Source organism: Argiope bruennichi, chromosome 8 (genome assembly GCF_947563725.1).
Source record: "Argiope bruennichi chromosome 8, qqArgBrue1.1, whole genome shotgun sequence".
Lineage (NCBI taxonomy): Eukaryota > Metazoa > Arthropoda > Arachnida > Araneae > Araneidae > Argiope > Argiope bruennichi.
Genome location: NC_079158.1, coordinates 126,102,818 through 126,128,333, shown reverse-complemented (window position 1 = coordinate 126,128,333; position 25,516 = coordinate 126,102,818). Strand labels below are relative to the sequence as shown.

Here is a 25,516-nt window from a genome sequence, read left to right as displayed (position 1 = left end):
ACTTTTACAAAAACACAAAATGAAAACTAAAACATTAAATTTTAATAATCTGCTTTAATGATATAATGCATATTTGTACAAATGATAACTTATTACAAACTTAAAACATATAATAAATTAATAGTTATTTCCTTAATTCTTAACAGATTACATTTTTTTCTTACAATTTTCAAAAAGGACACTTTTTCAAGGATAAAATATCATACAGAAGAGGAGAAGGGAAAAGTACAAATAAATAAGTTCAACATTGTAAGTAAAATATACATGTATATTAATAAAGAGGAAATTGGTCTGCATATATCCAATTAGGTACCATGGAAATAACAGTCCTATAAAAAAGAATTAACATTCAATAAATGTTATTTCTATTATTTTTATAGTAAAATATCATGTAAACAAATTATCTCTCAAATATATTTCTATTTTTAAAGAAGAGAATCTTAAGCCTGATTAAATAATTTTGTTTTCAAGATTAAGAAAAAAAAAATCCATACTCATCAACACTAGTTTCATTTGAAATTGGTGGCAGATGTATGGTGTTCCTTGTCAATTCAACATTCCTGACACTTCCAAAGAAATCGGTCAACAATACTTGCTCAGGTTTTGCAGGGAAAAGATCCTTCCTAGAGGTTACTGTTGATATGCATACGCGTTTTGGACACACTTGAAGCTATGGTAGAATTGCATTTATACAATTATTAAAGGTTGATTTCAAAAAAAATTATAAGAACATAGTATTTAAATGAAATACAAATAGAATACATTTGATAATCAAACTTTTATTTAAAACACATATTCAAAAAGTTCACAATTAATTTATCAGTTTATATATATCAAAATGCAAAACAGAATGCTTTCTTAATTTTATGTCTATGAATGCTTAGTATCAATGGTAAAGTGTCGTCACCTAATAAAGTATCGAAAAATGCAAAAGCACTAGTCGTGATGAAATTAATCATTTCTCATGATAAATATTTGGGGTTTTGTTTTCCACCAGCTTTACTTTTAACTATTTCTAATTATAAAAAACAGCATAATCATTTCAAATTAAGCTAAGCGATGGAAAAAAATCACATTACGTGCTATGGTATTGCAAGATTTGAAGAACATACTGCTACAATTAGAAATACTCAGTTGTCCATCTAGGCTGCAATATTTTCTGAAATTCTTTAACGAACTTGTATCTCCATTTTTAATCTTATTTACTTATTATTCACTCTATTATTTATATTTTCACTTGGTAATCAATAAAATAAATAAAGAAAATAATATAGAAAACTAATAAAAAATAAGAGATATAGGATGTGTAGAAAATCAAAAATTCTGGAAAGCATCAAATTTGTTCACTGATCATAGTTAAATCATATGTAGGGAGGCAAAAAAGTAACTCCTTCTTCCTTTGGATTTAGCTTTTCATATCTCTCATTTAGTGCGGAACCAGCTGAAGCCACCCCACCCCCTCCCCTTTCTAATCTGTTTGTTTGTTTTTTTTAATTTGTTTTCAGCTTTTCTCAATACTTATTTTAGAGTTTCATTTTATGCTTTTATCTTGAAAAAGCCTCAAAAGCCTATAATTCAATATAAATTATCCATTTTATTTGGCCAGTAGTGACACATTGGAAAAAAAAATGCATCAATAATTTTCTGAAATACAATTAAAAATGTTGGAATATTCAGTCAAGCAATTTTTAAAAAATTTACTTTTTCTATATTCTCTTGAGATTTTTTTTTTTTTCCATGTTCCTCATGAGCTACTACTTAGCAATATTTATACATGAAATTACTAAAAACATGCCTTGTATTAAATCATAAAAGGAAATGGATCTAAACATTAAATTTCACAAATCTCTGATAACATTTCTATTTTTTTATTAGATTTCTAATCCATCATATAATGCATTTATGCATATTTACAGATTTGGTCATATAAAATATATCAAATATCTAAGGAAAACTCATTTAAAAAATTCAATATTGAATGCAGCAGAAAGCAGAGAGGAATATAACAATCAGCAGGGAAAATGATACTAATATACATCAGAAAGATCAAAAGGCTAAAATATATATTGATTGATAATACCAGAATATCAAATAAGAATTCCTCCAGTTTCAAAATTTACACATACCTGAATAAGTTATTATAGTTTAATATATTCACCATGAAATTCAGTAAAAATCTCACATTATTTTAAACAAATTAAAAAAATTCTATACATATTTAAAATATATTATTTTAACATAAGCAAATAAAGAAAGGTACAATTTTAAACTAATTTTTTTTTTTTAACTAAGCAAATGTATCATTTGAAAATAAAGCTCAAAAATTACAGAAAAAAATGTATGATTATGCTTTAATCAAGCATAATTTTTTCCAGAAGATTTAACACATACCACATATAAACTACATCTAAAGCACCACTGTCTTATATCAGAAGAATACCAATCGAAATCATTTATTGTTGAATTATGTCTGAGGTGCATGTCTTTTAAGTTCAATATTTAAAAGATGAAAAAAGCAGTTTTTTTAAACACTGATATGCATAAACATTTAAGTGCAGTATAGTCTAGTGTCCTAAGTTCATAACATGAATTATAAAAGAACAAGGTTTGAAAAAGTAGGACTTTAAAACTATAAAACTAATGTTTAAGGTCTTTAAAAAAATGTAAGGAAAAATCAAGGTTTAAAATCAAGCTTTAATTTAATTCTACAGGAGAACAATGTTTAAAGAATTAATATAGATATAATCCAACTCGGAAATATTTTTCTTAGATTAAGATGATATTTCACCACAAAATTCATCAAAATAATCTATTTTTTAATTATTTCATATGATAATTTGAATCATTCTAAATATACCTATTCCAGAGCTATACTGTATATTTTATTAAGTTATTTAACAATTTTTTTATGTTAGACAGGAGAATAAAAAAAAAATAATAAAAAAATCTACATGCACTCAGACTCACAGCTAATTAGTTCTTTAGAGTCTGGTAAATATTGAATTTCAAGACACAATTATTACTGAATTCATTAGATATTCTTAAAGACATTTATATAAAAAAAGTTTATAATACAATTTTTTTAAAATTTTGACATATTTTACATATGAAATCTTCTCAAAATGAATAAAAGATTTAAATTAGGGTTTTGTTTGCATTTTGGGAGTATATGATTCAACACTTTAGAAATAATAAAAATTTGAAAGAGTAAATATTTTTGTGCATATCGCAGATTTATATTAGTAGCAGAATTTTGCATAGAATCAGCTCTGTAGAACAAATTAATTTTTTTAATAATTGGTAAGATTTATGAAATACTAATTTTGTAACTGTCTTTTTTATATATATATATAAATTCATTATGGAAATATATTTAATTACTGCAACTTCCTGCAATTTTCCTTTTAGGCAAGCAGTTTAAAAGAGGATCATTAAAATTGGTAAAATTTACTGGAGGCAAGCAGTTTAAAAGAGGATCATTAAAATTGGTAAAATTTACTGGCTATACACTTTATACTACACTATTATATGTCGAAAATTTTAAATTGATATTCCCCATTCTTTTTAACAATTGAAGTAGAAGTGTACAATTCTTTTATGGATGTTCTGCTTTATGGAACATGTATGGAATCAGTTCCAAGATGTGTAACAATTTTCTTCCTTATTATTATTATTTTTTTAAATTTTAAAGTCAAAATTAGTGCATTTGTGAATTTTTGTGTGTCTAAAATACTACTAATAAATATTATCAGCAAACAAAAAGCGAACTTTATAATATATTATGAGATTCTAAAAACGCAGACTTAAAAAAAAAAAAAAAAGTCTTAACAATTTTTGAAAGGGGGGAAAAAACTAATTTTAAAAACATTTCACTTTTTTTTTTTGTATGCAGTAGCTATAAAGTATTAACAAACATAAAGTACAGTTAAAATTTAGTCTAAATTTTAAAGGATACCCAGTTATCTTAATCACATTTCAGAAAGGGGGGGGGGGAAGAAGGAAAGAAAATCCTTTCTCAGCAAATAATGTAATAAATGAAAGAGAGAAGACTGGTATTTTTCAGCTGGGGACAGTGTAGCCGTTTTTTACATATTTACAAGAATGAATTAAAGCCTAAGTTCACAAATCATGGTTGCAAACAGCTTGAGGTTACTCCAAGAAACTCAAATATATATTGAAATAACACTGAAGAGCAAAGAAAGGCAAACTGAAAATAGATGGAAAATAAAATGGCTGCTCCCAGTGAAATAACTTTTTTCATATATATTTAATTTCCTAAAAGAAATTTACATAACTAATGGAGTTTATAAATTTAAAATTACACATAAATATATATATATAAACTTTTAATAGAATTATAGGAAATTGTGTAAAACCCAACAATACATTTTAATAATTTAAAATCATATTTTTGAATGATAAGGAAGGACTGATAAAAATGAAAAAGGGTCTATGTAATTGCTTATAAAATTCATATTATATATTATTTATATATTTGCAAAACTTTTGAAATCTTTGGATATAGTTCTCTTGAATACGGAACACTTAAATGCAACATTATAATGGATTAACTCTGCCAAGAAACTTGGGACAGACATTACACCAGATTTTAGAACAGACACATTGATGAATTTCTTCACATAACTCTTTAATTTAACACTTTTTAAAAATATTTATACTTACAAACTGGCCCATTGTTTTAGTGCTACCTTGGTTTACTTTCTCTAGGAAGTCTAAAGCATAATATGTGTATCTATCTATAACATAAACCCCAATGGTAGGGTCTCCATGATGCTAGAAAAAATAAAAGCCAAATATTTATTATAAAGAAAAGCACATCTTTAATTAAAATAATAAAATAGTAGTCAAAAAGTTAATATGAAAAAATATTGAAACAATAAAAATAACATTTTAAGTTTGAAATGATAGTAAATATATTAATGAATATTTAGACAGACACACACAAGAAGAAACTCTGAAACATAAACCCAAAATACCTTACAAAATAGTAAGTAAGCAAAAGTGACCAACAAATTCAAAAAAAATTTGTGATCACAAAAATATTCTTTCAAAATTTTATTTTTGTAAACTATTCTGAGCCTTAAAAATGTATTAAATTACAAACTATCAGCACAATTTAAGAATAATTATCAAAATGTTGAATTCAGTTAAATTCCTTCCAAAGAAATTGGGTTCTCTATTTCATAATTACACTAGCCTTTCTTGGCAGCCAGTTGGTTGACTGGGATTAAGGGCATTAAAATTTTTAATTATCAGTTTTTCATAATTTGGTTTGTATGGCTTCCTTAGCAAAATATTTTTAAATTTCAATATTAATAATAACAATATTTTATAACTTATTTAAAACAATATCAAACAAATAATATATTAGAAGTCTTATAAATCCTGCTCAATGTACTATACATATCCCTACTTTTCTGCTTATAATTTATACATTCACAGGAAAGAGCAATAATGCTTAAACATAAGTGAACTTTAAAAATATTTCAATCTGGAGTTAAAGTTTAATGATAAGTACCACAAAATGTTAAACATTTTATTAAAAGCATTCCTTATACTGAAACCTACTCAACATGAAAATAAGCTAAATCTTCATTTAGTCATTATAGCAAAAAAAGCAAAGAAGAAATATTAGTAGCAATAATGAAAGTAATTTAAGTTTTGTTTCAGTAATAAAATTATCATTTTTGTACTGTAACAATTTTGGAATGTCATTGTGAAGGATGTCAAAATTTTGTTTAATTTTAATTAAAAAATGCTTCAAAGTGTACATTTACAACTTTCCAATTATATATATGTCGAATTTGATAATTCTAGACCAAAGGGGTTAAGTAGCAGAGTGCCAATACACATATATTTTCATTTTTATTACTAGCAGACATAGAAAAACTTGAGGTGATTTGGCCTCATAATATATATTTCAATGTTGATTCTTTTTTAAAAATTGAAATGAATAAAAACTTTCTTTACTGCTTTACAGATTTTAGAAATATTCTTGAAAATGCTCAGGACGATTAAATGATCTTAGTTTTACCAGTTTTTTTTAAAAAAATTGAATATTAATAGCTATATTAACAGGAACATTACTAATAATAAGATTTCAATTTTTATTTTATACTAATAAGTGAATACATGTTTATGAAAGTGGAAAAAAACTTTCCATTACAGCTATATATTTAGTTCACATTTGCTTAAACATACTTTTTTTTTTTTAATTACAAAGCAAAATGGTTCAAGTAAAAAATGGTTTAGAAAATTTTTTAAATATATTGAGAAACAAAACTATTTTGGTTCTCTATATATTTAGAAAATTGCTTTAGGGAAGGATACAGAATTATTGTGGTGGAAGATAATGAGAAATAGTATTCAAAGTAGAAATGTTCTTTAAACACATAAGCATTAAATATTTTTTTTAAAAAATGCCTACATTTTTTTCAGGTTTGCTTTTAAAATTAATTTTTACATATGAATTAAAGGAGCTATTTTTTACCCTTAAAATATGTGTACCATATTTTTATGATTCATTACTAAAAACCAAGTAAGCATTCTTATTTAAATAGATTGCAATTTTTTTTTATCATTTTTTTTATTGCAAATTATATTATATATTACTGTATCTTTTACTCGTGCTGCAATAATTTTATAATCTAAGACACAAAAATAAGATAATGTATAAAAATATTATTAATATGTTATTATTAAGTATTGTTATTATGCTATGTTAATACTTTTTTATACTAAGAATTGAAAACATGTTATATTATTAAATTGAGGGGATATTTTAAAATTGTATAAATGTTACTCATTTAAATACATTACTTTAAATGCAGCGGAGAAAACTTAAACTTCAAGTAGTAAAAACAAAAATTTGAGTAATTTTAAGAAAATACTATTTGGTGACAAATTTCTTTGAAGTACTCTACTTTCAGGTTTATAAATAATGAATAAATAAAACTGGAAAAATGAGTAAAATTAAGCAAAACAGAATGAATGACAAATTTTTTTCAATAAAAGTATATTTATTTTACTTATATTTATCTATTCAAATAAATATAAGTGACTATAATATTTATAATACCCAGTTAAAAACTATCTTTCTGTTATCTAAACCATAAACATTATTATTATTAGCCTTAGAACTAAAAAATATCTCATCTTCACTATAATTTTGATTTGAAGAGATAGCAATAATTCAAATGTTTCCAAATATGACTCAGTTTTGCTATCTTATTATGGGTTTTTTCTCATTAATATAATTAAAAAATAACAAAAATGTGAACATAAATTATATAAACTTAAAAAAGCATATTATTTTGCAACAAATTTCTTTGAAACTCTCCTTCCCTTCTAGTTTTAGTTAAAAAAATAGTAAAGACGCATACAATTAGTATAATAAGATGAATAAAAAAGGCAAATTTATTATGTTATACTCATCAATTCAAATAAAATACAATAATAAAAGTATATATTGATAGTAATTAGTTTAAAAACACTGAAAAATGAATTTTCACAAATGAATCAAAAATAGTTTTACTTAAAATATAAAAAAAATACATTTGTTCACAAGACAACATAACACAGTGGTTCTTAACCTTTTAAAGCCCCGACCCAAATTGTCTTGCAATATGCCAAGCCACATGAAAAGAAGCAAGTGTAGCTTGTTTGGCAGAATTTATAAAACCACTACTACTTGGTGCATCCAAACGCTGTCTTTTTAAATGGGCTTCTTTTCTTTCGAAAAAAGTACGATCTTTTCCCTCAAAGGAAAAATTTTTATGTTTTGCATCAAAATGTCTTTTAAGTTTGTTCGGTTTCATCGATTCATTACTTAATATTTCACTGCACAACACGCATTGCAGCTTGTTCACTCCTTGATCATAAATGCAAGTAAAACCTAATTCTAAAAATGCTTCCTTGTATTCACGTTTTGCCATTATTAGGGTGATTACAATTTTTTTACAATTCTTTACAATTACAATTTAGAAACGAGTTTTTGACAGAGAGCTTACTGAGTCTGCGCGCAAGCAAAGCAATGGCGTGCGTATTACCAACACCTCCTATACTCTGTTCACCCCAACTTGGCATTATTGTAAAAGGAAGAAAATGTGATGCTCCGCGCTGGGAAAGAGTTCCCCATCCATTTTGACTTTAAAACAACTAAAATGTGCTGAAATTTATCAAATTATATCATAAATTACAGATATCGTTTTTTTTTATCAGCATGTATTTAAAATTATTCTCAAGTTAGAAGTGCTTACCTGTTAAATATTTTGTAAATAAAGCGAACGAATAAAACCAAAAGATTGACATAATGAATTCCACTTTGTAGAACCGGTCTCCAAGATCAAATATTTGGCGCGCTTCTCTTGTACGCCCTCGCCAGCTTTGCTCCAATTTAGTTCTCACCGTTATTATCATCACACGTACTTTTTTTGCTCTCGCTTTTTAATCAGCTGATATTTTTTGATCTTGTTAATCACATTCATTTTCGATTGTTGATATTTATTCAAGTCGCCATTTCTAAAATGTCTGAAATTTGGTGTATTATTAACTTTTTTGGTTCGACTCAGCACGACCCAAGAAATATGCTTTGCGACCCAATTTTGGGTCGCGACCCATAGGTTAAGAACCGCTGACATAACATCTTAAAATAAATTTAATTACAGAAAATTCTTTACCTTATGAAATTATCCTGAATAAATAAATATTAAAATAATCTCATAATTGATAAAATTTATAAAACATTTATACAACAAAATTTATATACATTTTGCAACATTCTCATTTAAATAAAAATATAATTTTAAAACCACAAGAAAAAAAGGAAAAAAAAAAAAGCTGTTAGAAAACATGTATGTGCTTACAGAATTTAGCAAAGTATGAGAAGTTTATAGCATTTTCTGAATTGTAATAATAAAATGTAATCAGGGGTGTTTGTGGGACCCCAAAAAATCCCCTGAAACTTTTACGGACTTACTACCGGCATTTTGGAGTTTCGAGAAGGGGGGGGGGAGAGAAATGAAAAATTACAATTATGAAGTATTGAATGACCTAATTATAAAAGTTCAATGAATTACTTTTTTTGCAAAATTAATAACCATAAATTTTCAAACATATAAATTACTACATTTTATGCAAATATTTTAAATTACCTGAATTAATTCTTTTAAAAAAAATTTATCTAATTTCTGCTGCTTTTTTTTTATTTTCTGATGTTTGTGGGCTTGTCTTTCTTTTGTGGTGAACTTCATAATTGCAGGAAGGTTGACTTTTATTTTCCTCATTTACAGTTGAAGAAATTTCCTCGAGAACAGCACATGCAGAGGTAGAAGCAGTTTGCTTTTCTGCTAATGTAGAAGGTTTTTCAGAGACTTTTATAGGTGACTCATCTGAAATACATGTTTTTAAGTCCTCTTGATATGTTTTCCAACTTCTGTTCATATTCAGTAAGAGATCTTTGTGAATTGGATCAGTCATTGGATTTTTTGAGCCATATTTTTCACATGAGGTTTCTTTAGAAGCCATTAAATCATATTTAATAGTCTGCACTGCATCTAGGGAATCAATCTTAAGAGAGGTTCTATAGTCAGTGACAAGTGTATCCATTAAGTTGAATGCACTTTCCACTAATGGGCCATGGAAGCAGCTAAGGCAGGCTTTGACCAATTTAGCCAATGTAGGATACTTATAATCATTTGTGAAATCATCTTTTAAATTAAAAACTTTAGACCAATATTTATCAATTGTACACTTGACTTGATTTCCACTTTCATCAGATGTGTAGAGCATTTCTTTGGTGATATCAATATCACTCTGGTATAACCTTATTTCAGCTTCTACTTTTGACTTTTCATTATCACTAAAAATATGGGACATAAAAGATGATAATTTTTCAAAAGCTAATATTGTACTGGTTTTACCTCTTAGCTCTGGATCTAATGCTGTAAAACTAATTAGATATGAATTTTTAAGGTGTAATTTCTGTTTCATATGCTGAAATTTCAAAGTGAAATTCTCTTGCGTACATAAATAAAAAAATATTTCAATAAGCGAAACGAAAAATTTACACGTGCATCAATAAATGAAACGAAAATTTTACACAGCGGAGAAAAAAAAGTTGCGAAGCGATCAATGACAAATAGCTAATACGGCGAAAAATCCCCCTTCTCTACTTATTGGCGCCACGCCAGGAGAGATAAGACCTTTGAACCCAGAGTCACGTTATCGCACATCTGGTCGAACGAAGTCTCTCCCTTTTTTTTCTGCCGCGCCTACTTGCCGAAAAGAATCCAGAAGAGAATGTCCGAGAACCGGGGGAATGAGTCATAACTCGCAATAAGGAAAGAACAAAAAAGAAGTTTTTTCCCCCTTTTCACGCATTATCACTGCCTTTGGAGAAAGAAAGGAAAAGTTTTCACCACACACACTGACCTTGCGTTTTCTGCTTTCAAAGCAAACAAAATTACCCAGATCAAAATAAATTATTCATTATTATTCTTACTTCCTTTTGAACGACGATCCCCGGAATTTCCGGGTATCGAAGTTCAAAATCCCCGGAATTCCGGGGTTTCCCCGGAGCACAAACACCCCTGTGTAATTTAACAGAAATATGAAAATACCAAACCAAACTATCAATACAAAACAGTATTAATAAATATTCAGTCAATTTAATTCATAAATTAATTCACTTACAGAAAGAGAGTCTTCTCCAATCTTACTGCTTGCCACAGCCAATATATTAGGTGAATAAAACTTCAAGAACATGGATTCTGCTTGGCAAGTATCAATCATGAAAAATATATTACGATATCTAGAGAAAAAAAAATTTATTCAATATATATATATATATATATATATATATATAATTTTAAATATTTACAATGTAGTTGAAAAAATATAATTACGAAGTTTTATTATTATTATCACTTTAAATAAATTTTATTGCTATTATCAGTTATATATTTCTAATTAATGTTTTTTTAATCTACAAAAAGGAAGCAAATAATTAATTGAGATTTTTTCAAATAAATAAAAATGATAATGATAAAATAGCCAGTTAGCAGTTGCAAAGATGTGTAATGAAGTGCTGAATATGTTTAAAGAGCAGCAAATAACAAATACATATTATATCTTTATAACACATTACAATGTTTTTTTACTTAATATAATAAAAGAAAGATTAGAATAAAATAATATAAGAAATACACATTTCTTTCTTAATATAATATAAGAAAGAAAGATTATCTGAAGTATATAAAAAACTGCGTAAGGGAAAAAAAAAGGATATAAAATGTTGTTGTTGTAGTTTTTTTAAGATTTACAGCATAAAATAATTAAACAAGTTACAATCATATCTTTTTCTGTCATAATTCTCATTAATTCTTGTATTTCTTGTAAAATATTTCTAATAGCAGATTTCTGACTAAGCATATACCTACAATTGGATGGGGGAGGGAGTCATAAAGAGATTAATTAAAAAATGTTAATAACCTATTTGCTACATAAATAATTCTAGAAAATTTATAAATTCTATGAATAATAAAATATGAAGACAATATAAACGCTTTGTAAAGTATAAACCTAAAGTATTTTGTTAACCTAAGTATAGTAAACCCAAAGTACTTTGAAAAGTATAGATTACATTTAATTAGCTTTTACATAAGTATAAATACTGTTTGTTTAAATATATTTATTTATAAATTTGAATGTAGTCATGAATCATAGTACACAAATAAGAACTGCACACAAAATTAAAAATAATTAAAAACAAATCATTAATATGTTGATTATGTTTGATATGTGAAACTAAACTAAACTGATCAGCTTATTATAGAAGGGTCTCATAATGCCCACTGTCCAGCAAAATATCAAAATTATCCTGTCTTTTTTTTGTAAGGCGCCAGTGCACCCCCCTGATTTCAAGGATAGTCCTGCATTGCCAATATATTAAGTAAACATGTTTATATCATGCATCTGTAATCAAAATATGTACCGAGCAGAAGCAAGATGCTTACAAATTTCGTATCCTGTAACATTTGCAACAAATGCAAATTTTAGATGCTTCTGATAATATCTTTTAATGGTAATAGCTATAATTTTCTATAAGGAATATCAAACACTGTTCAGTAGCACTGTTGTTATAACAGTTCCCTATTCCATGTTACCATTGAGAGGCAGGCATGGGAACACACTAAGGCAGATTTAGTATGGCAATAAAAAAAGGCATAACAGAAGTGGGTAAAAAAAAACGGCAACAAGAATATAGATTGCAGAAGATTAAAGAAATGTGTATAAAATATTTCTCCAACAGCAGGATGAGTAAATATTTAATAGCAGACACGATCCTTAAATTAACAAGGTGAGTTATCATGATTTTGGTGAATTTGATTGAGGATAGATAATAGATTAGATTTATAACTCTACTGATGATATGAAAATTATATCAAATAGTTTGTGACAAAGGTATGACATCCGTATTCTAGTTTGAACCAGAAAATATTTTCAAATTTCCTTGGCCAGAAGTCTTTTATACAAGTTTCCTTAGAAAAATAATTGAGATTATAAAAATGCAACCTTCTTTTTATTGATGATATACATGCTATAACCTATTGATGACCTACTGGGTTAAGTAATGCCAAGGCTAAAAGAACATGAAGAGGCAGTAGAAAATTATGATTTCTGTTCTCTGGTTGTCTTCTTAATTAAGACCATTAAAAAAATTATCAGCCTCTGCAAATTTTAGCAATGATTTGCTCACTGCTGCAATAGCATGCAAATAATGTTTGCAATCTGTTCCTATATGTTGCAGTTAATTTTAGGAGCTAACAATTACCTTTTCTCTTTTATCATAAATCTTGAACTTATGGACTTATTTATATATACAGCCAGATGAGATTTTTAAAAAATAATAACAGAAGCTATTTCAACATTTCCCTCCCTTTATATGCATGATCTGATGAAAACATTTGTACATCTAATTCATTAACATTTCCCTCAAGTCCTAATTAACTTGTGATATTTCTTAATTTCTCTGTAGATCCTTCTCCTTTATCTCTTTTGCATCTCATACATAGTAAAAAGAAGAATAGGCAACCCTATAAACATGTGTAAATGAATAAGTATAAATAAAGAATGAATTTCTATTCAGGTACATGTTTTCTGTAATCCTATTACAATATCTAGTATTGGATGTATGCATAAAGTACATATATAAAGGTATAGTTGATCTTAAAATTCTTACAGAATGGCAGTCTTAAAAAATTGTCCAACAAGTATCATAATGCAAAATGAACTAATGAAGTGCGCTGTATCTCAAATAGCTTAGGAGCTCATCAAGCCTAAATCTAGCATTGAATATTTCATAAAACCAAACAACAGGGGGTTTTGTTTGTTTGTTTGTTTCAATTCACATGTGTTTTCAGTATTGTAGTTTGTTATTTGGAATTTTTATAATTAATATATTAGATATAAAAATATAATTATTCATTTTATGATTAGTAATAAATGATTAGTAATACATTGAATTAAAATGATTATATAATTTCAATGATGTGATATATAAATGTAACATATTAAAGAATCAAAGAACAAAATTCACCTCCTCTTTTGCCACATTTGCTCAAAGGCATCAGCTAATTCTACATTAGTAATTTCTTCTGAGTCTTGAAATTTCAAGAAACCTTCACCTCCATGCCCTAAAAAAAGAATACAGGATGTGGTCACTTGAAGGTGCATAATTCCATTCAGAAAAAGAAAAAAAAAACATAGTTATGAACTTTGTTTTTGTATCATTTCATTATATTAAAGAATATTCAAAATGCTTATTACAAGATGAAATAAAGAATTGCGACATAATAACTCTATAATAAATTACTTGAATTTATTAATCAAAAGCTTTGACTTTCATTAAAATTAATCAAATAAAAAAAAACAGGTGCAAGAAATAAATAGAGATGTTAGTTTGGATATGCAAAATGGATACAGAAAACAGTGTAAAATAAATCTGAAAAGACATTAAAATTATCCAATAGCATATCAGTTAAATGTTAAAATTAGATTAAAGGTAAAACACTCAAGAGTAAATAAAAAAAACTTTGTTGCAAAAGAGATGGTGTAGTATAGTAAAAGTAAATAGTACCAGGAGAATAATGATTGTTTTTTTTTTTTTTTTTCTCCCCTGACCATGGCAAGAATAAATCCAGCCCAGACGTGGTAAAAACTTCTCATCTCCCTCATCATTTTTACCTTGCAAAAGTGACAAATTCATACTTATATTTTACCTCTAACATGTTCCTCATGATAATATTAAAAGTTCATTGCATCTTCTGCGGAGATATGACATAAAATTATCCAGCTTTTCTACCATATTTAGTTTTATAGATACAGCATCATAAAGGTTGTTAATGCAACATTTTATAGGAGCCTTTTAAAAAATATTTAAACAGATTATACAAAATATTAAATAAAACATATTAATTCTTAGTAACAGTAAAACTAATTGAATACATTGATATAACATAAATAATTTCATGTGACACTACATATACCTTTTAATTTTAATTCTGTAACTTATACTTTTAAATTCAAAGAATGTATGAGAATGAAATTTTAAATAATAATTAAACATTCTTTAGAATCTTTTGATGTCTTCTTTTATTTTATTTCATGATAATTAATCCATTTCCTATTTTTATTTATTTTCATTGGAGAGAGCAATTTTTATTTTAAGTACAAATAACTGTCAATATTTTCGAGATTACATTTAATGCCAAAAATATTTTCCAAAATAAATACATTTTGATTTTCTCCTTTATGACACATTTGTTTTATAGATAAGCCATAAATGAATGAAAAGAGACAATTATCATCATACCTAGTTTCTTAAAAAGCTCTAACACAACTCCCACATTATTATTATTATTATTATTTTGTATAACTATTCTAAAAAAAATGGAAAGTGTTTTTAATATACATCTTTGCCACTCTATTCAAAAATAGGAAATCTAATATATTATTCTTTTAGCCATATGATAAATGGTAAATATGATATTCATTTTTATAAATTTAAAGAAAAATTATTCAGAAACAATTCAAAGCATGGAAAAATGATAAAGATTTTAATATTCTTATATATTTATATCTTTGCATTCATGCTGCAAAAAGTACATTTAATTGACTATGCACAAAGTTTTTGTAGTTTTTTTTTCAAGCAGATTTGTAGGAGGAGGTGATAGAAAATTGCACTTTACTAATTCACTAATACAATTCTGCTATAATATTGTGACCATTTAGTATCTCCTCTTTAAATTTTACTAAATGATAAATTTAGTTCAATAAATAGTTTTTTTTAAGTATTTTTCTCCAAATTTGTTAAAATTCAATCTAGTGAATTTTTCTTGTTTTATCATTTCAAAATCACATGTATTCATACACCCTTGTATGTACATATCAATTTTATTCAGTTTATGTACAAAGTATTATAGTTCTTAATGCTGCAATGGATAAAAACATAATCTAACCAGTCATATAGATCAGAATGTTACTATGTTCATCAGACAAAAGACGTTTGGATCTGGGTGTACTTGGAGCAAGTCGGCCAGTCAGGAGTCTAATGAAGTTTTCAACAGTAACCTGAAACAAAAGTTTTTCTAAATTGACTATAAGGTTATTTTATACACAATAACCTAACCAACTTTCTACAACTCATCATAGAAATAAAATATAAAATAGTGCATTTTAGAAATGCATTCTTATATTTTTATTATTTGATGTTAATTGATGTTGATTATATATTGTAAAATATTTTTACATCCATATTATCAGACTTCAGAATAAAAAAGTATCCAGAAACATACATGAAAAAATATTGTAAATTTATATTAACACTCAATTCTATAAAGAGCAATTACAAAAGAATGACCCAGTTTTCAAACGAATCAATTTTATATTTTGGTATCATAGAATACAATCTTACAGATCATTATGAAAAAAAAAATTTTTTAATTTTAAATTAAGATTAAATATATTAATAAGAATATCTTTCATCCCATTAAAAGAATTTTTTTTAATTTATTTACTTTTTTTTTTCTTTTTCTTTTTGAAAAACTGGAGTAACCATGCAACGAAATGTGTCCTGTGTTATTGAAACTGCTAAAAAGAATTAGTTCTGACAATTTGAATTTTTTTCAAATATTCAACATTTCCATTTGATAGTTGGAGCTTCATAACTAGGCCATTTTAGGGAGAAGGATGAAAAAAGCAATAGAAATGTAAAATATTTATTAATATAGATAAATTCATACATTTCTATAGCTTTTTTTCCTCCTATATAATTAAGAAAAAAAATGCAAATAAAAGTTAACTTTCATTACCACTAATTAATTGAATTGCAACATATTCAATCTACCTAATTAATTTAAGAATGAAATAGTATCCAAATATAAAAGTTATTAGTAAATCAGAGTAAAAAGACCTTACCCTAATCTAATGATTTAATCTTTTGTTGGATTGTTGAAGTTAAATATTCAATGAAATTTCTACACAAAATAACAAAGGCAGTTTATAAACATGAATATATGTGTGTAAAATATGCTTTAAAGAAATAGTCAATGAATTCCTTAACACTTTTCCTTCATCACAATAAGAACCAAGAAGGAAGGTAGAATGCAATAAAGAGAGCAAATGAGAATATATTAGGATATTATATAGTTTCAGAAATGTAGCATTTAATTAACAACTTACAACAATATTTATGAAGTTTTAATTTTTTTTAAAGTTAAATCGATCTACATAATTTTAAAATCTGTGTGAACTGAGTGTTTTAACTTAGAAATAAGTTTTTAAAAAATCCTATCTACAGATAGCATTCATTACTGAAGTCTTTGAATTAGTTAAGAAAAAGAGATATTAACAAAAATAAATAATAAGATTGATTATTGAAATTTATTTTTACTTGATGATATTTATCATAACAATAAATAAAACATCATAACAAATGTGTTTATGATGTTAAATACAGTCAAATAAAAAAGATCTAATGATGAATGATATAATAGCAAATTAATATTACAGTGATTCAGCTTGTCCTCTCTGCGTCTGCACAGAATTTTAATAACTTGGATCATCAGAGAAGTCTCAAAATATATACAATTTGTTAAGCAAAATGGTACATATATCAAAATAAAAATTATTAAATATAAAAACTTATCTTAAATTGAAAATTTTTCATGCACAAGTATTCCTTCAATTTAACATTCATTAATGAAATAAATGTTTTATTTAAAAAATTAGTAAGTGAGAATTATAAAAAATATACATCAAAATTTTTTAATTAAAATTAAAAGAGTTTTAAAGTAAATGCATATGATATGATATGCATAACCATCCCAGTTTGCGAAGTATCTATACATTGAACAATGTTAATTCATTTGTTTATAATTCACAGCAAGAAAATTGACATAAACTAGGGACCCACATGTTTTTCAGAAAAACCAAAATAATAATCAAAAAGTTTTAGACTTGGATGAAAAAATTTTTCATCATTTCACAATAAAGGGATTTAAAAGAAATTGAGGCTTGTTCAAGTATTAAGAAAGAGACTGTTAACAAAATTTTTAGATTAAATTAATTACTACAATACACATTGGTTTTGCCAAAATGCTGTAAAACAGGGAAATTGAACAGAAAAAAAAAAAAAGAGAGAGAGAGAGAGAAAATATTTATCATATAAATATGTTTTTCAAAAACAAAACAAAACAACGAATTTCTTTCTCTAATTATTACAAATACTTTATTATCAAAAGCAGTAAAAAAGATACACAAGACTTACATCATAACCTCTATAATCTACTTCTACATCATCACCATACACATTAATGTGATGATGAGCATTGTTAAAAACTGTTGCTGCTTTAGGATTACGAGGATTACATGCCATATCGTCAGCAAGCATCAGAATTATATGACTGAAAAAACAATTTTTAAAGTTAGAACTGAGTTTTTTTAAAAAAACATAAGTTTACAAATGGTAAAGTAAATAAAATCATTCATTAACAATAAAATTCATAAAACTTTTTACAAAAAAAAAAAAAACATTTTTCTAAAAATATAATAGATGACAATTATAATGATTAAAAATATAACTGCTCAATAAAAGATAATAGGCAAGAGCAGTTATTTTTGCTTTTCATATAGGTAACAAATGAAATGTCATAAAGTATAAAAACTACTTAAATGAAATTTTAAAAAAATGGACAGAAAAAAAATATGTTTATAGTTTAATGTTTATAAAATATAAAATTGAATTCATCAAGAAACAACACATTGCATTATAACCAAATGTTAACTAAATTGATTGCCAATGTGTTTCATAGCAATGAGCTCTTCCCAAGACGTGTGTGTAGAAGAGAAAGATCAGGGGATGAGATGCTCTGGCAAATTGTAGACTTCCTACCCTACTATGGCTTTTCCAAATTAAAAAGGTAAAATAGCAAATAACTTTATTTTAAGTTCTGAGAAAATGTTAGGACTATCTGAGTACTTAGATTTTTATTTTAAAAAATCATATAATATGATGGTAAAAAGCATACTTATGAAAAAGGGAAAACTAATATTTTCTTGTCTTTTCTTAGATTTATGATTATGGTTATTATTACTTGAACACAGATACATTAGCGTAGAAAAGAAGAAATAATTGCTTCGTTCAGTTTCAATTTTAGGGTATAAGTGGAGATACAATATTTAATAAAATCATTTCTATCTAATTTCATGGACATTTTTTTTAATATCTTGCATGGCAAATGTCCTTGTATTAAAAAAGGGACATACATATTTCTACTTTTTTTTTTTAAAAAAAAACTTTCAAAAAGGAAACCAAAGGAAAAATATGTCACTGTTTTTGCTTTGTTTTTGTTTTCTTAAATACTTACATACCAAAGCATAACTAAAAGAAAGAAGGGGGGGGGGGACTCTACAGTATTTTGACTTAAATTTCAGATACAGTTGTTCTGCAACAAATTGATGACAATAATAAAGAAAGTTCACAAAAAGTTTCCAAATACATATAGATAAAAATTAGTAGTGTATACATTTCGGTGTTGCAAAAAATAGAAAATTTTGATACAAACATTATTTTTCAGCATAAATCAGATGAAGCAAATATTTAAAAATCAAAAAATCTAGCTTATGTAATATTTTAAAGAATATGTTGTGTATCTTTAATAATATTATTTATTCCTAATTTACTTATGCAATTTGAACTCATTTTATTCTATTTTCAAAGCCATCTTTTTTCCTTTGCAAGAGAGATTTTGGAGAATGGAATAAATATAAAAATCTCATAAATAGTTTCTTTCATCTAAACAGTAATAAAAAAAAATCAAATTGTATTTTGTTTTAAGATGCAAACATCAAAAATAATAAATTTTGAATCCATTTTAACCATCTTTTTAACCTTACCAAGTCAATATTCATGCTGGAAATGAGCTAATAGAGATTATGTTTGATATTTAATTTTACCAAATTTACTACCAAATAAGATTATATATTGAGAAATGCCAGCCATTTATTCTTTTATCAAATGGATTAGTAAACAATTTCGTCATGTAGACTTGAATGAATTTTCTAATTTTCTCTTTTATACCTAAAATATGTCTAATATTAAAATTAATAAATATGTTATGAAAAAAAAAAAAAAAAGACCTACCTTGATTTTAAAGTTTGAAACCCATTTTCAAGATTTCATAGCATATTCATATTGATAATATTGACAATAAACATTTTCAATGATGCATAAATAGCAGATTCTCTTTCTTTTACTTTATTCATTATTTCATCCTCCTGCAATTTTATATTTTTTCATTCGTTTTTCTTAAATGTAAATATTATATAAAGATATATCATTGTTCGGTTGAATTTTTCAGTTTTTTTATAAAGTGGAAGTATAGTTATTTTTATATATATAGTGGACTAGATACGAAATATTTCTATATTTTGAATTGTAAACCCTTATCAGTAAGAGGTTCCTTTTAGAAACATTGAAAACTGAATGACATTTTACATTTTATTTTCAATTCGATTATGAATCATCAAAATAATAATATAAATACAAAATAATAGAAATGCTATATAGTAACTTAATACAAAGCAATCTTAACCCATTCAGGACCATGATCACATGATTCTCCTTTCACAGCTCATATCAGAGCTCACAACATCATATTTCTGCTGAAGTCAGAAATGCTTCAGCAGAAAGAATCCAAATACTGTGAATACTTCAGAATCCAAATACTGTGAATACTTCAGAATCCAAATACTGTGATCCACAAAGGAAGAATTGAGAGTGATGGGGAGAGAATATCAAATGATAAAATTGTTACCAGTTGTGTTTTGATGTATCCTAACAAACAATATTTTCAAATCCAGTCGGCCATTAACCCTACCTCCTAAATATTTTTCAAATTGAAATTCCATTTGTATCTTATGAAATTTTTAATAAACCTGAGTTTGGAATTGGAAGACAAAAATTTTGAATCAATAAAACTTAAATGGAAAAAAATTGTTATTTAAATATATTTAAATCAGGAAAAATGAATGTATTATTTTCACATATAAAAATGATAGATTTAAAAAATCAAATGTATACTTTTTTAATTAAAAGAGACTGAAAATGCCTTCTGCAGTTATGAATATATAAAAATATATTGATGTAACTTCCTGTGTTAAAAAATAATGCAATTAAAAAAGCAATAAAAACTATTTAAGTTATTGATCAATGAAGAGTGAAATAAATTATGATAAAAAATCAATTTCTTTGATTTCATTTTATATATAAAAAGTATTAATGATTTTTTTCTTACAAACGTACAAGATAAGTACTTAATACTAATATTTCTTACAATACAAAACAACATCTACTAACACAGATTATGCTTTTCATTAGACTCATTCAATAATATACCTATCTGGTATTCCAAGACGTTTAACACTGCGGTAAATAGATAACACATTTGCAACATGCCGGTAGTTAAACCAGAATCTTGAAGTGCAAACCAAAACTGCCCAATTATTGGTATGACCACTTTGAAAAAAGTCGCCGATTTCTTCATCATGAGAAGCCTGAAAATAAAATGAAACACTGCAGATAATTTCAAGACACCAAAATTAAGTGAAACATCATTTCAACAGCAAATTATAAAATGTGATGAATTCATGATGTGTCAGAAATAAGTTCTTACAGTTGCTAAGTATATCAACACTAAATGTAGAAATGTAAATACAACTGCAACTCTGTAAGTGTACTGAGAAAACTTCATGATTAAAAGTCGTTTTTAAGTTCAATTATATACAAAAAATGGAAAGTGTCCATTGTTTACATGCAACATGTATGCTGCCATGATGTTTTTATATACAAGTTGAAGTAGTTTCTTCCACACCTCTTTCTTTATTGAATGAATGTCGCACTACAGCATTGAATTGGTAAATGCAATAAACTAAACAAAACATAATGAAAGGTTCTTCATAATGGAGAATAAACGCTTGGAGTATTTACTTCATAACTTGATTATAAAAATTGATAATTTTCTTTGATTCAATCAAGATCAAACTCGAAAGTAACTGTAATATGTCTTCTCAAAAGTTACAAAGATATGTACATAGTAAAACAATACTGATTCTTTTAAAGGAATTAAAATCTGCTGTCAAATTTTTGCCTTTCAGAATTAGAGTATTACAAAATTTATTTTAAATGCATCTAAATTTTTCAATTGCCTTGGAAATTAAATTTGTGACATAATATTGTCGCGTCTATAGAAAAGCCTTTGTCACGATTGAAAATGATAAAAGAAATTGTTTGTGATCTAACTTTTCTCAAAAATGACTAGCATCCTTTAGCGTTTAGTGTTTCCTAAATAGTCAAAAAAATCAACTGTAATGATATTATAAATGAATTTGCTATGAAACAAGCAAAAAGCACATATTGTAAGTTTATATTAATAATTCCTTGTTATATTTTATTTCATTACACAATCTTTCTATTTTATTTATAACTGCCTTTAACGATCAGCTAATTCATTGGAAATATTGGTTATGTTTAATTTCAAATTCCTTACGCATAATCAATCCTAAAAATAATTTCAATTCTAATGCATTTCAATCCTAAAAATTATTTGATGCTTACTCTTCAAATAATTTTTAGGATTGAATTGTGACAGACATCAAAGTCGGGTTATTGTAATAACCTTATATATGTTCTGTTCATTGTGTGCATGAATGATTCTAACGGACTCATGTTCCGAGCAATCATAGTGCTATTAAAAACATAACTATCTGCTTAATCTATCTTCTAATTTCCATGATACAGTAATTTGATTTTCTCATTTCTCAGACATTAAACATAATCTTTCTTTTTATTCAACAATGGAAGAAAATCTTGCGATTAAAAGTCATATGAAATAATGAAAAGTGATTATAAATTTATATGAAAATTGGTTTTGTGCCATACTATTTTTTGCGTATTGCTGAAAGAAAATGGCGAAATATCGCTTAATTTCTAATTAGTTAAAATTTAAATTTAAAAAATCGCTCAGATATAGTTTAGAAGAGGAGGTGTTTACATTCCCACCTCCAAAGTATGTCTGTATCGAATTTGGTAGCTCGCTCTGTTCCCATATTCTAAATCAAAGTGCCAGTCCTGTAGAGTACTATCAAATACAAGCAGATTCTTTTTTATTATAAGAATAGATTATTTCAGTGATTGTTAAATTTTTATTTCGTATTAAAAACAGTTTTTGGCAGTATATTTGAGAAAAATATTGAATACAAGGTTATATGGTATTATTTATAAAGTGCATTGAAAAACTGAAAAAGTTTTTTAAATCTTGCTTTTATTTAAGTGCTGAAATGCATGAAGTAATTTTTTTTATCAAAAATAATAAATTTAAAAGAAAATCTTAAAAGTGTGAGCAACTGAAAATGACATTAAAATGTAAAAAGCAATATTATAAAAAAATTCTAAATGCTGTTTAAAAATTAAAACATGATTAAACCTCCATTTTAATTAAAGTATTTCTATCAACGCCTCATGTTTTTATGATTTTATTTTGTGTTCCACTTTTTTTATTAAAAAATTAGTTTCTATTTCTCAGTATATTAATAAAAAGTATTTTTACAAACCTTTTCATTTTAACATTATTATTTTGCTTGTCTGTGAATATAATAAACAAAAAATGTAACAAGTCTTAGTGATGATACACAGTTTCAGTCTTTACTTAAAATTGTAGATCAGTCAAATTTTTTGATGAAATGTGCCTACATGAAATCTATCCGCTCCTGCTCATGGGGTGCAATATGTCAAAATGAAATAAAGTATACAGATAAAATTTCGTTTACGGTTTTTATGTATAGAACAATAGTTGGATATCAAATTGGGAAGGGAATTTGCCAAAGATTTGACCGCCTATTCGTGTGATTGCGATCTCAAAAACAGAACAAGCTTGAAAGGCGAATTCTAATTAGATGGACTTTTTAAGTCAAAATTTCAAACAGTTTCGTCAACGAATGAATTATTTTCTTGTTTGTCAGTGTGTACAGTATGATTTAAAAATAGAATGCCAGGAGAATAAAATTTTGCTCATGAGTTTGATTCCAAAATTACGGATCCATATCAAACATTAAGACCATTTCCTGAATGAAAATACTTGGTTCTTTTCACTTTACGGCCAGGCGTAACGCTTCATTTAAGCAGCAAGTGTACGAGAAGCGAATATTTAATTGCTACTATTTTTTCCATCAACTCTGGATCCGAATGAAGTTTGCAAACAATGAAAATATGTTTATTGAACTGCACTTAAACTTTTACAAATTACAAGAGAACTCTCACGATTGATAATCCAGATAGATAGTATTTATTTCCACTTTGTTTTGAAACTAAATTCGATGCACATTTATTCGATAAATAAATTCGATATGAATAAAATAACATACTGCTGTTTTTTGTGCTATAAATAAAATAAACAGATAATTTATAATTATCTTTGGATAAAAATGGAACGCTTATAAAACTTTTGAAATCTTTACAAAATTTTATTATTTTGTTCCAAAATTTTCAGAACTTATTTTATTGTGGAAGAATGAATGTTAATAGAATTTCTTTATTTGGTGTTGCTTTCGAAGTAACGACTTTACATCACTGTGCAGTTTTGCCATCCTTCATATAAAGATGCAAGTGTGGATTCTTTGCCATTAGGTAGCGAGTGCCTTCTGTGGTTCTCAAAACACATATTCGGAAGATTGTAGTAAAATTTAATCTAATTATTGAGATTCATTGCCCCTTGAGTAATACTTTATCAGTGGGGAAAAAAAACGCAGGGTTCCAGATCAAGAGAATAAACTGTTTATGGAAATATTGAATTGTATATTTTGATAGGTAAATTGATATCAGAAAGGAATTGCGAATGGACTTGATGGAGCGCCCATGACTTTGTCTTTTAGTGATCTGTCGCTTGCATCTAAGCGAACAAGTAAGATTAAAGCCTTATATAGAGAATATCTTATAAACCTGAAAAAAGGCTTTCTGTACAAACACGATTAAAATCACGATTTGTTAAAAAGAGCATTTTAACTGTAGTACATATTCGTGAATGACTGGGCATGAAATAGGGCATTGCAAATACTCCATCTCTTGGTGCCAAGAAATTTTAAACTTGAGGATGTGTCCGTCTACACAGCTGTTATCAATATCTCATATTTAACCCTTCGCATTCGGAAAATTAATTCGATGCATAATTATTTACTTAACACAAAGACTTGTTTATTGCTCTGAAAAATAAATGTATATAATTGTTTTAAGTTGAATTCTCCCATTTAATTAATTTGTATCTTCTTCCTACTCTGCAGGTATTTTTAACAATGAAAATTAAATAAATAAATAGAACGTCAAAAGGATGAGCCGTCTTGAATGGTGTCCGAGAGGAGCCAGCCATAAGAGTGCAAAGGGTTAATTGTCGCAGATTAACTAGCGAAAGATGTAAAAAATCTCATACAAATTGGCAAATAAAAAATATTATAACTGGCGCCACATTTTAGATATAAATAAAAAAGCAAACAATAACGGCCTGGAATTCCATGAATTAAAACAAAATTACGAATACAGAAACCAAAACTAATCACAAAAATGAAATAAGTAGTAGTCCGCTCAAAGAAAAAAGCCACCGACAGAACTTCAAAAATGCTAAAAGAAAACATTAGTAATTACTTGAACTATCAATGAATCAAATGGTATAAAGACTTTCAGATTCCTTAACACTGTAAAGGTCCCGGACAATCGCCTAATTGACCTATCTGATTAGATGTTCCTGCTCTTCATGCAGCTCACATTTATTTCCGAATCAAAAGTGAGTATAGGAAACTCAACGAAAACTGGAAGGAGCTAAAAATATTATGATTGTGTGAATTATTATTTTTTATAATTGTAGCTTTTAAAGACTTCAAAAATGGGAAA

At 26.4% G+C, this 25,516-nt stretch overlaps 1 protein-coding gene across 1 annotated transcript; it reads right to left on the bottom strand.

Moving 5' to 3' along the window:
- Nucleotides 1-34: 34 nt before the first annotated feature.
- Nucleotides 35-21,435, bottom strand: LOC129981798 (GPI-anchor transamidase-like). The gene is made up of 9 exons (XM_056092814.1): nucleotides 21,255-21,435; nucleotides 20,978-21,135; nucleotides 17,849-17,984; nucleotides 15,540-15,651; nucleotides 13,619-13,715; nucleotides 10,714-10,831; nucleotides 4,684-4,794; nucleotides 495-670; nucleotides 35-329 (listed from the first exon to the last, which is right to left on the bottom strand). Exons 1-9 carry the CDS (start codon nucleotides 21,330-21,332, stop codon nucleotides 272-274), a joined length of 1,044 nt encoding a protein of 347 aa, XP_055948789.1. The 5' UTR covers nucleotides 21,333-21,435; the 3' UTR covers nucleotides 35-271.
- Nucleotides 21,436-25,516: the final 4,081 nt, after the last annotated feature.

Excerpts from the sequence above, each read along its gene's own strand:
- LOC129981798 (XM_056092814.1), bottom strand. The coding sequence starts at position 21,332 with ATGAAGTTTTCTCAGTACACTTACAGAGTTGCAGTTGTATTTACATTT. Across the intron at positions 10,832-13,618 it reads CAAATGTGGCAAAAGAGGAG|ATATCGTAATATATTTTTCA; the intron begins GTGAATTTTGTT and ends TTTTTTCTCTAG. Across the intron at positions 4,795-10,713 it reads TTGGAGAAGACTCTCTTTCT|CATCATGGAGACCCTACCAT; the intron begins GTAAGTGAATTA and ends TATTTTTTCTAG.